Raw genomic sequence first — 16,125 nt, 5'->3', positions numbered from 1 at the left:
GAAGGGTCAAATTAACCCAGGACTGAATTAAGTGGGAGGCATTTGAATGGATGAAAATGTAATTTTTGGTGAAGGGGACATCTGTGCATGGAACCCTTCCAGGAGCAGTGTGCCATTTTCATGTGACATGGCACATTTTTAAATACTGAGAAATAGGTGGCATCCATTTTCAGCATCAATATAGTGAAATAAACATATCCCATTAAAGGCTGACACCAAGCAAGCAGCACACTGATCAAGGAAGCCTACAGACTTCTTTCTTAGGGTTTGATAAGAACCTGTTACAAAGTTGGAAATTTTTTTCCTCCATTGAAGAATGTATGGTATCTCTCCAGCTGTCTAGAGAAGGGGATGGGCAAATTGCACTGTAGCTGTCCCTTTGGTGTGGGCAGCAAATTGCTCCTCTTCTATCAAGCCATCTATTTCATGAAACCTTTAGGAGGTGCAGGGATTTTGCAACCTGTCTCTGTCATGGCAGGAATTCATCAATAGGCTCAACAGTTACAGGGTGAACAGCGGGTCTGGCAAATAAAGCAATCACATAAATCTTCCTTGAGAAACTAGACAAAAAATCAGATGTCTGATATACACAGCAGCTGCTGAGAGCCGCTGTCTGTGCTCACAAGGCATTGTCTAATTTCAAGATTATCCTAGGGTGATTTGTAGAGTCCAATAATCACGCTATGGCTGGGCAGCCAGCTGCCAGGCTGCGGGCTCTCGCTGGAGGGATCTGTCCCTTGCCGAGTGATTGCACTGCAGTGAGACTGCCCGTTTCCATCTAACGTAATGGCTGCTGGACTTATTGTTTGTGCTGACAATACCAGACTCAGCGAAGGACCTTGAAATGCCAAAACCATCTTTAGGGCTTGGCTTATATGTTCAGGTGACGGAGTTAACGAGCTACTGCTCGTACCCTAAAGGTGGCTTGAACTTGCGTGTTTTTCTGTAGACGGGACAAGGTAGGAGAGTAGATGGTGGCAGCTGTGCTTCAGTCTCTTCTGCTCATTATGTCCCCTGATTGCTCTCGGTCTTTCAGTTTTTAAGTCAGGTACCTTAAGATTCATGGTTCTGGAAATACTATTTTTTTTCTTTTCCAGCCCTGTCACTGAAAGCCTTTTCAAACCTTTGTAAAAAAGAGGAAATTGAGTCCAATAAAATATATTCTAAAGTGATTAGATAAAGGCGACTGAGCCTTCAGCAATTTGGGAAAAATATCGGTCATCTTAGCCCCGTAACGCCATACTAACTTGATAGCCTCTTTCAAGCTAGACTTGCAGCCTGGAAAAACAGTTTCCCTTGCTGTCTCTCCCTTCCCCCATTTCCTGTTACAAGCAAACATGCTGTATTTTGGGTTGCAGCTTAAAAATTGGCAGAGTTACTGTTGGTTTAATTTAATTGTGGACCTTTTGTTAAGTCCTGTTTTACAAGGGTTTATAGATCTTAAAGTTTTATAGCTTACTCCCATACTTTAATTTTGGAGATGGTGCAACTTTTTAAAACACGTAGTAAATCAAAAGTGTGGTATTTTTTTTCCAAGAGCATAGAATCAACGGTACTGTTTCTTGTATTGACTTTTGTGCAGTAAAATGGTTGTTAAAAAATCCACAGGTGTTGACTGTTTGCCAGCCCATTGGGACTTTAAATATTTCTTGCAACTAGCTAGAGATGTGAGCTGCATGCAAAATCCTTCACAGAGATCACTGGCACCTCACAGGTTGTCAGGAATGCAGTCTGGACCAAAAAGACACTCGATAGGAATGTTAGATGTCGAATCCACAGCTTCAGGGTTGCAGCAGCCTCTTTTCCCTTGTGTTATGAAGTCTTCCCTTGCAGCAATATCACTTTGTACTGCAGTCTTGCAGATAAGCTGAAATGTGACTTCTCCATTCACTGAAAGCTCAGTCTTTCTTAAAAATTACTAGCTATTGAGCCTGATTTGGAGACACAGGAGTGCGTTCCAACAGCAAAAGGAACGCTTAGCAGAATCCTGACATGTTTCCCTGCAATGAAGGGGGTTTAAATATTTGGCATCGCTTTCCAGCCTCTTCGTGGTGTATACATAGGAAGGGCTCTTCCTGGCTAGAAATAGCTAAAGGCTGGATGGGGTGCTCCAAAGCAGAATCCCTCTGTGGGTAGAAGAGGAATACAGAGACTATATTTCCCATATGTCTGAGTGCCAGAATATGAAATTTCATAAAATCCCTTGCCTCTCTCACTTCAAACAGCAGTACACACTGCTGGGGTGTCTCAGCATAGGGTTTCCTGCGGGAGGCCTTTTCCCCTTCCTGCCCTGTGTCTCCCAGGCCTGTCTCATCGGATTGCTGTTGCTTTTTTTAATGTTTAGATTCCAGAGGAAACTTTTTTCAAAATGTTTATGATGAACGTCAAGTAATTGTGCTCCTCTGTTTCCCTTGTCCATCCAATTTGCTGTACTATGTAACGGTTTTAAGAAACTCTGTGGTAAAAATATACTGTCCTTTAAGGTAGTCACTATGGCCTCCTTCTGGCTTCAATTCCTGTTTACCATTTTGTTTAAAAAGAAAACCTTTCTTTGTAGGTAAGGTCATGAAGCTGAGCACCAAAGCAGAAGAAGTCGCCACATTCTTTGCAAAAATGCTGGATCATGAGTACACTACAAAGGAGATCTTCAGGAAAAACTTTTTCAAAGACTGGAGAAAGGTACACGTGTAGACTGGGCTGCAATGGCTGCAGTGTCCCCTCAGCACTGGGCAGTGAAAAGGGGCTATGGTTCCATGCACAGGAAAGTTAGCTTGAGGCAACTAAAAGCTGCCTCAGATTGTAGCTGTGAAGTTCCCAGTTTATCCTGTAGTTTCACCAGGAAGGACCCTATCTTAAATACCTTTCTAAAAGAACAGAGTCGGACTTCTCCCAGCCAAATTCGCCTGTTCTAGCAGGGTGGGATATAGCTGATCTGTTAAATGCCTTCTTGAAGAGCCAGCTTTATATTAGAAGGAAACCCTTTCCCAAGACCTAAACCTCAGAACTTTGCCTCAGTCAACTTGTCAGCCATAAGATTAAACCTTTAGGTCAGTTGATGCAGTTTTCCTAAATGGGTCACTGATTTTCCTCCCTATCCCTCAACAGTTCCAGCCACTGTTCACTGAGAGAGCACTCTGGGAGGTGGTACAGCGTTGCCAGCGCTTGCAGAGGTCAGACCTCTGGAAGGCCAGCGGTCCACATGCTCTGCTTCTTGTCCTTTTCTCTTTGACCTTAGCTGGAGGGAGCATGTGCAAGAATCTGGGGGTTTATTGTGAGAGCCTCTATTGTTCCTATTTAAACTGCCTGGGGTAGGGTAAGCTCTGCTATGCATGAAAACTTAAGGCGCTACTTTCTTTCTGCAAGGAAATGACCTCTGAAGAGAAGAGCACTATCACCAACCTCAGCAAGTGTGACTTCACCCACATGAGCCAGTATTTCAAAGCTCAGACGGAAGCTAGGAAACAGATGTCCAAGGAGGAGAAACAGGTACCAGAGGGAATTCTAGGAGGCTTCTTGATTCTTAGCTGGCTTGTAAACATCTTTGTGTAATCATTCCTCTGCCTGCCTTGTCGTTTGTAAGTCAGTGTTTACTAGCTTTCACATTATGACTTTCATGTTAAATGTAGGAGTCTTTGCCCTACCTGAGCTGCACAGTAGAGCACTATGTTTACAGCTGAATCTTCCTCCTGACTTAAAATGATATTGAGAGGGCTAAGGCTCCTGATCCTGCATAAGTAAATAAAGAGAATCAGAGGTGCTACCGCCATGGGAGCCTTGGTCCCTGGCTAATAATGAGCAGTGGATACTCAGCTAAGAAATAGCTTTTCATTTTAGAAGCTCCTTGGGTCTGAGGGCAAAATTGGGGATGGTGGAAGAGACGCAGCAATGACATTAGTGAATAAAATAAGAGAACAACTCTTAAATATCAGATAATGCAGTTTTCTGAATAAAAAACAAACATTGTTTTTCAATAGCATGGGTACAGTGGCTTGCGGGGAGAGAATTAAATAGATTTTAGATGACTGAGACTTACTGCAGTGGAAGTTGGAAACTTGCCCCAGGTTCTCAGTTGATCTTTTGCAATGCTACAGTAATTGTCCCTTGAGTAAGGGGCCTGGTGGCTTGGAAGTACAGCTCTGGGGTCAGAGGGGGTCCCACTAAAATAGAGAGCCTGTGTCTTACTGCCGTTTCCATTTGATAAACGTGTGGGTGAGCCCTTCTCAGTTGCCCTCCATGGTCGCTATTACAATGGAGCAGAAATGGCTTATTGTGTTAGTTTCTTAGCTGGTGCACCAGTGCTGTCTGTGGGTCAGATGTCTTATTTTGGACTGCAATGTTTTTATTTTCTCTTCATATAATTAGAGTTCAAGCACAGAGGTACACAATGAAATCTCAGCACATTTTTACTTAGGAGACTGTGTTCTACTTATGAGACCATTTGCTGACACAGGCTTGACATGCGGCAGACTGGAGACATTCTTCTGCCTGCTTTCCAATGCTGAGTTCAAACACAGAAGTCAGTTCTTATACATAAACAACAAGATGTAAAGGCCGGTGAATGTCAAATGCTGAGTATAAAGCAGCAGTACTGTGCTAGGGCTGCCCTTGTAGCTGTGATATGTAGATAGAGGTAAAGGCCTCTATTGTGGCAAAATTGTAGCTGTCCTCACCAGCCCTAATCTGTTTCCCTGAAATACAAGTTTTAAGAGAGTTTTTGCACATTCTTTCCCCTTTTCCGGTTTGTGCTGCTTGCACTTTATGAATGCTTTTCTGGACAGTCTGCTGCTCTGTGTGTTGATACAGCACATTGCATGATGGGGATCTGGTTTTGAGTTGGGTCTTCAGCATTAGTGCAGTGCAAATATCAAAATCTTTTAATCTTGGCATTTAGAGATGTGTGTGGTGCTGGGTATACCATATCACTTTTGCTTTTTTTCCAGAAAATCAAAGAGGAGAATGAGCGGCTATTGAAGGAATATGGTTACTGCGTGATGGATAACCACAAGGAGAGGATTGCCAACTTTAAGATTGAACCCCCAGGTCTCTTCCGAGGTCGTGGGAATCATCCCAAAATGGGCATGTTGAAGAGACGCATCATGCCAGAAGACATCATCATTAACTGCAGCAAGTGAGCGCTGGATGCTTCACACCTTGGCTTTGCTTTCCAGATAGGATAGCTTCTTTTTAAAAATCCTGTATAGGTTGATATTCAAGCACGTAGAAATACACATACTGCTTATCCAATTCTTATATGGATAAGAAACTGAGTCATACTGAGCAAAGACTGAACAAGGCTGTCATGGGTTTTATGTAGAACTCTGTCAACATATTTTCTTCTTCATGCCTAAGCCTACATCTGCTTAAACAGTCTTTTGTGCTAGTATTGCCAGAAATTAATTTTCTTCTGGGTAGGTGGCCTTACTTTGTCTTCCTTGATGTTGAAGGCTAAGGTTTGGTGGGCTTCTCTTCAGTCTTGTTCTGATAACTGTCCACGCTACTGCAGTGTCCACAAATGAAAGCTGATCCTAGCAGTGTGTGTTCTCACCTCTAATATAATTCTTCAGCAGATACATATTGATAGCGGTTACATTTCTGCTCTTTGACTGTTCACTTTTATTCACTTGATTTCCTGCTTGTGGAAATACCTAGTTATGTTGCCTCAATTTCTTTCCCTATGCTTTTTTGTGTGATGGTATTAATTATTTTCTCTATTTTGATGCTGTGGAAGTCTCTTTAAATAGTTTTTATTTGCCGTTTTGTAATTCTCTGCAGGGATTCCAAGATTCCTTCCCCTCCCCCAGGACACAAATGGAAGGAGGTCCGGCATGATAACAAGGTTACCTGGCTGGTGTCATGGACTGAGAACATCCAAGGGTCTATCAAATACATCATGTTGAACCCTAGCTCAAGAATCAAGGTAAGGATGTAGTTTAAAAAAAAAAATATCTTACTGATCATGTCTCCAAGAAACAAGTGTAGGTGTTGGCTAGAAGAGAGATAGGAAGTAAAGCTGTCTTGCTATTTCATCCTACATTGATTGAAAAACACAGGAAAGTGTCTGTGCTTCTGATCCCCTTGAAAAGAAAGAACAAAATTGCTGCACAGGAGAGCAGATGAAATCTGGAAAACGTCTATTGAAAAGCATCATTGTGTAATGACACAATTCCTAGTAGGAGTCCTTTACTCTGTGTAAACCTAAAAGGAAGCAATTTATCCAAGAACAGACTTGCTCTAGTGGATATTTTATCTACTTTTGGCCCTAACTTCCCCTGCCTGATCGTGTAGTCAAGTTCTAACCATGGGTTGCTAATTAGTCCGTTGTAAAATTAAAAACGTGGCCAGGCCACTGGCTGAGAAGGCTGGTAAGGAGCTCATGACTGAAGGAAAACAAACCCTGCTGTGGGAGCAAATAACCAGTCAAAGGACCAATTCCATAAAAGCAGTGATAAACCTGTTGAAAGATGAGTAGCCTTCAGTTTCAGGGGCAGGATTTAAGTTCCTCTCATTAATTCTTTTTTTCTAAGAAATATTTTTCCTGGATTGGAAACAAGGGGTTTATCCTACAAGTCTAGGGAAAAAATCTCTGTTCCTTGTGAATTCATGCCCTCTTTTTGCCATGGCCTGAATATATAATAATGATGATGAACTGTTGATGTTGCTTTTATGTTTTATAGGTGTTTAATTACACAGCTGAAAGAGCATAAGTGTCCTCTGAATAAAGCAGAGGAAACCATTTGTATGTTGAGAAGCATGGAAGACACAGTATCTTTTGTGTCTTATATTCACTTCCATGGAACCATTCAATATCATGAAAATCTGAATTACCTACAGCTGCATGGCAGCATAGTTTGAAGCTGAGCTGTTAAGCATCAAAATCTCAGTGCTTTTGTACAGCGAGACCATTTGCCACACAGAGACTTGCAAAGCCTTGAGAGATGCAAATTGGAACTGGTCCTTTGCCTGGTTTCTGATGCTGACTCTCTTCCAACTTCCTCTGCAGGGTGAGAAGGACTGGCAGAAGTATGAGACGGCTCGGAGGTTGAAGAAGTGCGTAGATAAAATCAGAAATCAATATCGAGAAGACTGGAAATCCAAAGAGATGAAAGTACGGCAGAGGGCTGTGGCACTGTACTTCATTGATAAAGTAAGGCTTGTTCCCCAGCACGTTCCTCTTACCTTTCCTGTCCTGCTGGGAATATTCAGGAATGCTCTGTGTGTTCCTAAGGCAGAACTGAGCCAGTTACTAAGGTATCCTGAGACTCCCTGGTGGGCAGGCTCCCGTCTCCTTTTCCTTCCCCTTACCTGGAATCCAGAGCAATAGACTATTGTACTGAACAAGGCTATTTCAGGCAGCATTGTTTTAGTTCAGGCAAAACTCACAGCCTGGTTCCAGAATCGCCCAGTTGGTTTACTGGGTAGTTTGATTGGGCCTTTTGTCTCCAGCTGTTTCAGTTTTCCTGCTGGGAATTTCTGCTGGTTTGTCACCTCTTTAGTTTGAGGTCACAGTCATGAGGTTTCATAATTATGCTAATTTTTTCACCACAGCATAAAGAAAACTGCAGTTGTTTTGATGCATTTAAAGCTACTTAAAAGCAGTTCCCAGAGAACTGTTGCCCTGGTAGGGTATGGTGTCTTGACCAACTAACTTAACAGGTTTTGTTCAAAATAATTTGGTGTAAACCAGGGAACTTTAATTTGAGTAATTGTGGTTTTGTATGAGCACTGAAGGCTTTTCTTCAAAAATCAGGAATCTATTCAGCCACTACTGTTAAAACACTTTTAATGCAGCCAAATGTGGCCTTTAGATTATTTACATAACACAAAGCGTCCTATGTGCTATTTAACGTGTATTTATTTAGTGTGTAGTGAAGAAGTAGGATCATACAAGATGAACAACTGAACTTCATGATTTTGTATCAGGTTGGGTTCACATGGAAGTCAGTTTGATTTCTAAAAAAAAATCAAACGATTTGCTAAGCGTCAATTTTATTCACTCAAATGGATTTTCTCCCTTTCTCTTCTCCTATGGACACTGCTGATTCTAGGCCAGTGTCTGAAAATTTCTAACATCTGTACATTACTGGGATGGTTTGAAATGCTTACCTCTCTTGTTTTGATATAAATTTAGCTTGCCCTGAGAGCTGGTAACGAAAAAGAAGAAGGAGAGACAGCTGACACCGTGGGCTGCTGCTCTCTGAGAGTAGAACATATCAAGCTGCATCCTGAACTGGATGGCCAGGAATACGTGGTTGAGTTTGACTTCCTCGGAAAGGACTCCATCCGATACTACAACAAAGTCCCTGTTGAGAAAAGGGTAAGGCATCTCCACAAACAGATATGCAGACTGAATTGCAGAAAAATGTGCTCAACAGTTTTGATGGCAATAACAGGGTGTTTTGTCATTGGTCAGATACCAATCCAGATAAGTCAGTTAATGTTCTTCCCCTTTTATTGGCGGTGCCACGGAAGACAAGGCTGCTGGTGGTGTGACATCACCCAGCAGATGAGAGGTTTAAACACCTTACTGCTTTTCCCTGTGGTCTCAGTGTCAAGAGTGGGCATAACATAACTGCAACAGCTATGTTAGATGAGTTTCCTGGGTCTCGTTTTGGTCAGCAGAGTTGGTTTTGTCACTTTTAGAGGTAGAGTTCTAGGCCTATATGACCAGTAATAGCTTAAAGGTTCTGAAATACAGTGCTGGACGGCACTGTTAGAGTAGCAGCCTGAATTGGGCTTTCATGATACCAGCTTCCCTGTCGTAGTGGTTTTGTTCATGTTGGAGCTGAATCTTCACTCAGGTAGGTCTTGGTCTTGGGTGCTCCGGAGCATACGGAGTAGCTGCACTGATACTTCTGGCCTGTGAACCTGGGTATCTACCAACCAAAACTTCTTCCCTAGGCAATGTTAATTCCCTTTTTTCTTTGTCACCCACGAATTTCAAATCCGCTGTGATCTTGACCTCATTCCAAAATAAATCGCCATCCAGCAGCATGAACCTGGAGGGCACTGTCCAAAAAGACTTGTTTTTGTGGGTGTAACAGCTTTGCATTTGGCCCACAGCTCTGCAGTCAGCACAGTATGTTAGATACCGCATGTAAAATACTGTGGTAATTGTAACGATGATTGGCAGTAAATGTTGTCCTCTTGAGAGGCAAAACAACTGAAAAAAACCCAAACTATGGCTGCTATAGAAATGAGCATATAAAAATGAGAATTCTTACTTCTTTGTTTAAAGAAGAAAACATTTTTCCTGTTTAGATTTATTGGTGTTGGTATCTCTTGGTCTCTTCTTCAGTGCTTACAATGGGGAATTGATTATTGTGGAACTAGAAACCTGTGTGTATTCAGTGTCTATAGAAGAACGTATATGGTTGAGAAGTGGGAACTGGGGATTTGGAGCACGGAGAGCTAGGATTTGTGATCTCGGTGTAATCAAAGATGCTTTGGTTATTCTCCCTATCTGAGTGAGACTGTTCGGGGTGGAACAGTACAAAACAGTTAATGTAACAGTGAGAAGGGTTGAGTTTTGGTAGTGTCACTCCATGGGAAATGGCTCAGGGGTCTCTTTGCCTGGAGTAATGACGGACAGTAAGGGAAAAGTGGTAGGTTTAGGGTCTCTTTCTGTGTTAAGGCAGCTAAGCCAGAGCAGAATCAGGACTCCTGCAGCCTTGATCTAAAGGATGAGGATAAAAGGTTTTGAATGCTCCAGACTCTTGTTGCTGGGGAGGAACCTTCAACACAGGTGTTGTATTTGAGAGGTGGGTCTTTACCTGCTGGGAGGTAACATCCAGCATTGTCACTGTTGCCTGAAAATAGTTTAAATGGCTCCCTGGCAGTATTGCTTCCTTACATATTACTGCTACCCGGTGCTGTCTGGTCTGTGTGCCTGAAGTTACTCGTTTTCTTTTCCCTGCAGGTGTTCAAGAATCTTCAGCTGTTCATGGAGAACAAGCAGCCTGAAGATGACCTCTTTGACCGCCTCAATGTAAGCATATAGTTAATGGGATGGGATGGTGGTAGAGCACCATGAACAGGCTCAGTCTGCACCAGGCAATAACTGCTCTGTTCCAGACATGGTTTCAGTCGTGATTTTCTTCCAGAGCTGGCATGAGCAGCCTAAAAGCAGTGAGAGTCTCTCTCAATCTGGTGTCTGTATTGTCCACTGTACCCACAGGTTCCTGAAGCAATGGGTTTTGGTCCTGGTGAGCCTGTCTGGCTCTGGCTTGGGGAGTTTTTTTTCAGAGTTCAGAGAAGATGATTGTGTCAGGTGACAGATTTTCAGATGCCATCCCCGTCTGCACATTTGGCTCTATGGGAGCACTGTGGTGGCTCAGGCACCTTCCCTGGGATGGGGCAGACAAGTTGGGAACCAAAATCTCTACACTGAAAAAAACTTTTCTGGACACTTGTGGTATTTGATACCAATCTCATACTTGTTGGTTCTTTGTTTGCCTTTTCTTTGGTTTCAGTAATATTGTGGTCAGGTACATTAGGCTTCAGCCCTGAGCTGCATGTCTTCATCAGCCATGTGTCTAGAGATTTCACAAATGCTGTGTTCAGTTCTAGTGCTAATCGTCATGTCCTTTCTGCTTCCTTAGACCAGTATCTTAAATAAACACCTTCAAGACCTTATGGAGGGACTGACAGCCAAGGTATTCCGTACTTACAACGCCTCCATCACGCTACAGCAGCAGCTCAAGGAGCTCACTAATCGTAAGTCTTGTCCTTGAATCTGTGAGGGGAACAGATCTTACTCTGCAACACAGACCTGGTGTCCTTGGCTTAGCCACAAGTCTTGTATCTGTACTCCACTTCCTCATTGCAGTTGTGTCAGTGCAAAAGTCAGACAGCTGAGGTCTGACCAAAAATCTGCTGCCAGACAATCTTCTGGGGTAGTTGAGCAGCCCAGCACTGGGGCAGGGCAGAGCTGACCTGTGAGCACACCAAGGTGAGCCTGCTAGTTCATGCCTGTCCTTTACAAAATCTCTTCATTTGCTTTCTGTTAATTGTAAAGTGCTACAGGTGACAGGGAAGGCAGATGCATCTGTAACAGCCCCATGTTTCTTGGCTGCTCATTCACAACCTCTCTGTCGAGCACTGACAACTTGTAACTTTAACAGCTTTACAAAATGGGCACGTTCAATCTGTGAAGCCCAACGGTGTCTTGAGCAGTATGGTCCTGCTGTCCTTTGCTCTGAGCATGGATGTGCCTCCCTTCTCATGAGCAGCAATGGTGTCTTTGCTTTTGAAGAAACTGTTCCAGAAAGAGTTAGGGCCCAGGATGGAAGTGCTCAGCCTCTTACAACTGTAATTAGAGTGCAGTGTTGAGACTGGCCCATCAGAGGGGAAGGTCAGCTCTGCAGTGACTGTGAGCTTGCAGAGTCAGTAGGACACTGGCTGGGACTGCACAGCCCTGGAGAACCCACTTGTTCACCACTTTCTTGTACTTTGCAGCGGATGATAACATCCCAGCGAAGATCCTTTCCTATAACCGTGCCAACAGAGCGGTTGCCATTTTGTGTAACCACCAGAGGGCTCCGCCGAAGACCTTTGAGAAGTCCATGATGAACCTGCAAAGCAAGGTACCCCACCCTTGCCCAGCTCTTGGGTTGGGGCAGGGCTCAGAGTGCTGCATCTCAGGAGTCACTGCTTCCTTTCACTTGGGGTGAAACAGAAGCAGAGCCTGCTTTTCCCTCTCAGGAGTTTGTTAGTGCTGCCTCAGAGATGGGCCTGCTTGGAGAAGAGTAGTGAGCTGAAAGGGACACCTTTCAATCTGAGTCATCTTTTACTTGTAAAGACCAAGACCAGACCCTTTTTATCTGCCCTTCATCCCATAGTTATGTGTTCTGCTGCCATTGAAACTTCAGAGCAGCAAGCTCTAGCTCTGATTTGTATCCCCTAAAGAACCCAGAGTGGGCATCCACTCTTGTTGTGTGACTCCCAGGCCACTGTCAGTGCAGGCTGTGTACATGGTACATTATGCCCCTCTGACTTGACCTCTTCCTTTGCAGATTGTTTCTGGTGAAGGCCATGAGGTCCAAAGGGGTTAGGTCTGTTCCTGGTCTGGCTTTAGAGTAACCTTCACAATAAGGACTTCTGGTTTGGCACTGCAGTGTCCCCTGCTTCTGTAACACCTAACATGGCTGCCTTCACCCTAGTTCGTAGAGCTTGGGGGATGTTTAAGGGGAATGGTTGAACAGGGGCTGCAAAATGCTAAATCTCCCTGAATCCTAAACTTACTGGAGAAGAACTGCCTGAAACCCTAATAGCTTTCAGCCTGTAGGATTTGGGGCAAGAACTGATTGCTGCTGAGGGAACAGGGATCATCCTTCCATGTTATCATCAGAGAGTTGGTAGTAGCGGGATACACGGGAGGCAGACAAGCTGCCTGGAGGGGCTGTTGGCCAGTCCCAGGCCAAGCCAATTCCTTCACCTGCTTGATTGTAGCTGTGCGAGACAGCTCTCAGCACAACCTTGTCTTTGGAAATGAGTGGGGCCCTATTTTCTGAGGGGAATATTTCACCACACTAGGCTTTGTAGCAAACTGAAAGGCCAATGGCCTAATTGTTCTGCAGAAGTGGGTCTGAGCGCTGGTGGATTATGAACGTGGTCACAGACTCACTCCCTGGGTCGTGCTGCCCACGGGTGACTACCACAGTTGTCAGCAGCTTGTTCACAGTGCTGCCGTCTGGTTTTGCCTCTCCTAGATCGATGCCAAGAAGGAGCAGTTAGCTGATGCCAGGAGAGAACTGAAAAGCGCCAAAGCTGATGCCAAGGTCCGGAGGGATGAGAAGTCTAAAAAGTAAGGCTGGTGTTACCAGGCTGTGCAATGCTCACAGTACTCTCAGCTCCAAATGAGTCCTTCGCCCTGTGTTCTGCTCCCCCAGCCTGTCATCTGGGAAGACTTCTTCCTCAGGCTTTCCTGTCCCTTCTTCATTCAGTGCATGAAGAAATAGCCTTCAAGCTGACGACTATAGGGTGGTCTGACACTGCAGTTCCTGATGTGGTCACTAGCATTAGTCTCTTCCGTGTCACCCCTCTGAGCTGAGCACCAACCGGCGCTCAACCACCCTGCTGCCCAGGACCAAGCAGAGCAACGGATCCAGTGTGCAGCTTTGCCGTCTTAATGGGGAACCAGGAGTTACGCAATTGCACACGCACTTTTCTGGGTTCTGCTCTGCTCTGTTGGGAGCCTGCGGTGCAGATGATGTACATGGACTCTGTGGGGGCGCTGCAGAATAGCCACAGGGGTGCTGAGTTAAGGGAGCTTTGAAAGCAGAATCACAGCATGACTGTTATAGAGGGATAGATGGGCTGGTTTTAAAGTGGGTGTAGCATCAGTGTAGTTCAGGCTGTTGCTTCCAATCCCGTAAAACAAAACTGCTGCTTAAGATTTCTGCTCGGCCTCTTCAAAAATGTCGGTTCTTAATTGCATGTGCTGAGTGTTTTGTGTCACCGTCTGTGCTGACACAGCTGCCCTTTGTGGCTGGTGGCATTGCTTACCTTGAGCAGAGTCCCGCTGGGTTCCCACAGTGCTGCCGTCTCAAGCCCAGCAGAGCATTAGGCATTAAATGCTTTGGTTCTTTCCCACCCCAGGACAGTGGAGAGCAAGAAGAAAGCAGTGCAGAGGATTGAGGAGCAACTGATGAAGCTGGAGGTTCAGGCTACAGATAGGGAGGAGAACAAGCAGATTGCTTTGGGCACCTCCAAACTCAACTATCTGGATCCCAGGATCTCCGTTGCTTGGTAAGCATCTGCCTGGGGTGTGCTGGAAGGAACCAGCCCTTCCCTCGTGTCGTGTCCCACCCAGTTAGCAGACAGGGCTGCGGCTGAGAGCAGTGCCCCTGTGCTGCCAGAGGTGTCTGTCTCTGTGGCCTTCCCTTATCTTCGGATAGTTTCAGGAAGTTATGAGAGTCTCTTGCCTCAAGTGTAACATGCCAGCACCGCGCTGGGGAGTGATGGGCTGGAGAACCTGCAGGGTCTAATGCCAGAGGGCTGCGTGGCGTGTCTTGTAATGGAGCAGAGCTAAAAAGGTGCTGGGAGATGAGCGGGGCACGGCGAGGGACAGTTGAGTGCCTGTGCTGTGTTGACTCCAACAGTGTCTCCTCTTCTGCAGGTGTAAGAAGTGGGGAATTCCTATAGAGAAGATTTATAACAAGACCCAACGAGAAAAATTTGCCTGGGCTATCGACATGGCAGAGGAAGACTATGAGTTTTAACCTGTTTTTAATGAGCTGAATTTTATGGGAAAAAAAAAAAGGGGGAGTAGCCTGGTTTTTAGGGAGATTGATAAACTGTGAGCCTTACTTGTCCTTGGATGCTGGGGAAGGGGGAGGAAAGGGGCAAGTGAGCATCAGATAAAACAGCCAACATCTTGCAGAAAGCATAACCTGGAAATATCCTAAAGGAGCTGAGCCAGTTGTCCTATGGACAACTTATTTAAAAATGTTTCAGAGATCCAAATTCTAGCTGTCTGGTTTGTGTGGTTTTTCTCTTGAGGCAGGGCAAGTGGATGGGGGATTTGTCAACCTTCCGCCAGGCAAATTCACCATCACACTGAGAGCGTGGGAATCTTTAGCTACTGTATACAAAATCCAATTATATTGGTGCGTTTTTACAGTTAGGGTTTTGCAATAACTTCTATATTTTAATAGAAAATGGACTCCTTAACCCCTGCCCTTCCCCTCCCCCTCCCGCCCCATTTCAGAATTTAACAAATAAACAAAATTTAAGAAAACCCAACGCACCTGTTACAGCTGTCACTATAGTCATGGAAATACCCAAATCTTTTTTAATTTGTCACTTGAAACAGTCGTGGCATTGGAACATGAATTACAAATATCCACCACATTTGTTCAGAGCAAAGCGTGATGGGAAATCGGCCTCCTGACTTGAGTGTTCCTTTTTTAAATGTGAATTTTTATTTCTTTTAATTATTTTAAAATATTTAAACAGGTGTTTTTCTTCTTGATCTTAAAGATCGTGTAGGTTTGGGGAGCGGGGGAGGGGGCCGTGTGATGGGGAGGTGCGTGTGGGATTTGAGGACAAGTGAAATTAGCTACAAATGATATTCCCATCACCCTTTGTTCTGAACACGCTCTGTACACTTCAAGAATATCTACTTTTTAGGTTTGTCAGACTGTTTTACCTTTCCCCCCCTTTTTTTCTAAGCCCCACTCCCCTCTTTTACTTGAAAGATTTTATTGTGTAAAAAGAAGTTTCACAGGTCAATAAATTTCGAGGGAAATGAGCATCGGTCCAAAAAGGAAAAAATCAAGATTTTAGGGCTTTTATTTTTTCTTTTGTAATTGTGTAAAAAAATTTTAAAAAATTAAAAAGCAGAATTTTAATGTGAAACCTTTTTTTGCTATAATCATTAGTTTTAGAGGCATTGTTAGCGTAGTGTGTGTGCGAAGACCATTTCCTGCAGCCTTTCCTCAACAAGTATCTTCTATTTTTATCATGAATTCCCTTTTAATCAACTGTAGGTTATTTAAAATAAATTCCTACAACTTAACTGAGTGTTGGTGTCTGTGTGTTCTTCCACCTCGGGCCCTGGGCCGCGAGGTCCCCACGCTGGGGGGGAGGTGGTGTGCCTGGCACCGTGCTGTTTCGCAGCCCCCATACAGCAGGCGCTGCCGCCGTAGCAAGATGCTCGAGCCTTTCTCATTTGAACAGGGCCTTTCTCACTTGGCGAGGCCATGGCAGGGGCCAGGTGCGTTGGGGTTAACCCGGCAGTTGTGTGCGCATCAGCGGGGGAGTTGAGAGCATGTGGGCTCATAGCGGTGCCAGGGATCTGAAATGAGGCACCTGGCCACGGCTGGCTTTTGGAAGGGATAATGCTTTCCGCCGCCGCTCATGGTGCCCTAATGTTTTGAGTAACTGTCATTGCTGCTTGCTCGTGTTGAGTCGTGGTGGCTCCGTGGTAGGCGGGTATGGTCATGTAGCCGGACCCTCACTGGATGGAGGGGTTGGTCCTGCAGCATCACAGTGTGGGGTGTTCTGGAGCGCCGGTGAGGGGCGCAGAGGGCTGACCAGGCTGTGCCGCTGGTCAGGCTGGGCTTAAGGTGCTCCATCAGCTCGCCTGGTTCCCAGATCCCTCATCTGCTCCCCACGTGGCAGTGT

The 16,125-nt window shown here is 44.9% G+C and overlaps 1 protein-coding gene across 1 annotated transcript in view; it reads left to right on the top strand.

The window, feature by feature from the left end:
• TOP1 (DNA topoisomerase I) overlaps window positions 1-15,522 on the top strand; it is a 68,415-nt gene extending 52,893 nt beyond the window's left edge. The window contains exons 10-21 of the mRNA XM_064465758.1: window positions 2,558-2,679; window positions 3,364-3,486; window positions 4,941-5,128; window positions 5,773-5,917; window positions 7,001-7,144; window positions 8,129-8,314; window positions 9,917-9,985; window positions 10,599-10,713; window positions 11,455-11,582; window positions 12,708-12,802; window positions 13,597-13,746; window positions 14,117-15,522. Of these exons, the coding sequence (XP_064321828.1) occupies window positions 2,558-2,679; window positions 3,364-3,486; window positions 4,941-5,128; window positions 5,773-5,917; window positions 7,001-7,144; window positions 8,129-8,314; window positions 9,917-9,985; window positions 10,599-10,713; window positions 11,455-11,582; window positions 12,708-12,802; window positions 13,597-13,746; window positions 14,117-14,219 (1,568 nt within the window). The 3' untranslated portion in view covers window positions 14,220-15,522. The remainder of the gene's footprint in view (window positions 1-2,557; window positions 2,680-3,363; window positions 3,487-4,940; window positions 5,129-5,772; window positions 5,918-7,000; window positions 7,145-8,128; window positions 8,315-9,916; window positions 9,986-10,598; window positions 10,714-11,454; window positions 11,583-12,707; window positions 12,803-13,596; window positions 13,747-14,116) is intronic.
• The last annotated feature ends 603 nt before the right edge of the window (window positions 15,523-16,125 follow it).

This window comes from Phalacrocorax carbo, chromosome 14 (genome assembly GCF_963921805.1).
Source record: "Phalacrocorax carbo chromosome 14, bPhaCar2.1, whole genome shotgun sequence".
NCBI classification, from domain to species: domain Eukaryota; kingdom Metazoa; phylum Chordata; class Aves; order Suliformes; family Phalacrocoracidae; genus Phalacrocorax; species Phalacrocorax carbo.
The sequence above is the reverse complement of the archived record's forward strand: the minus strand, read 5'-3'. Positions and strand labels throughout refer to the sequence as shown.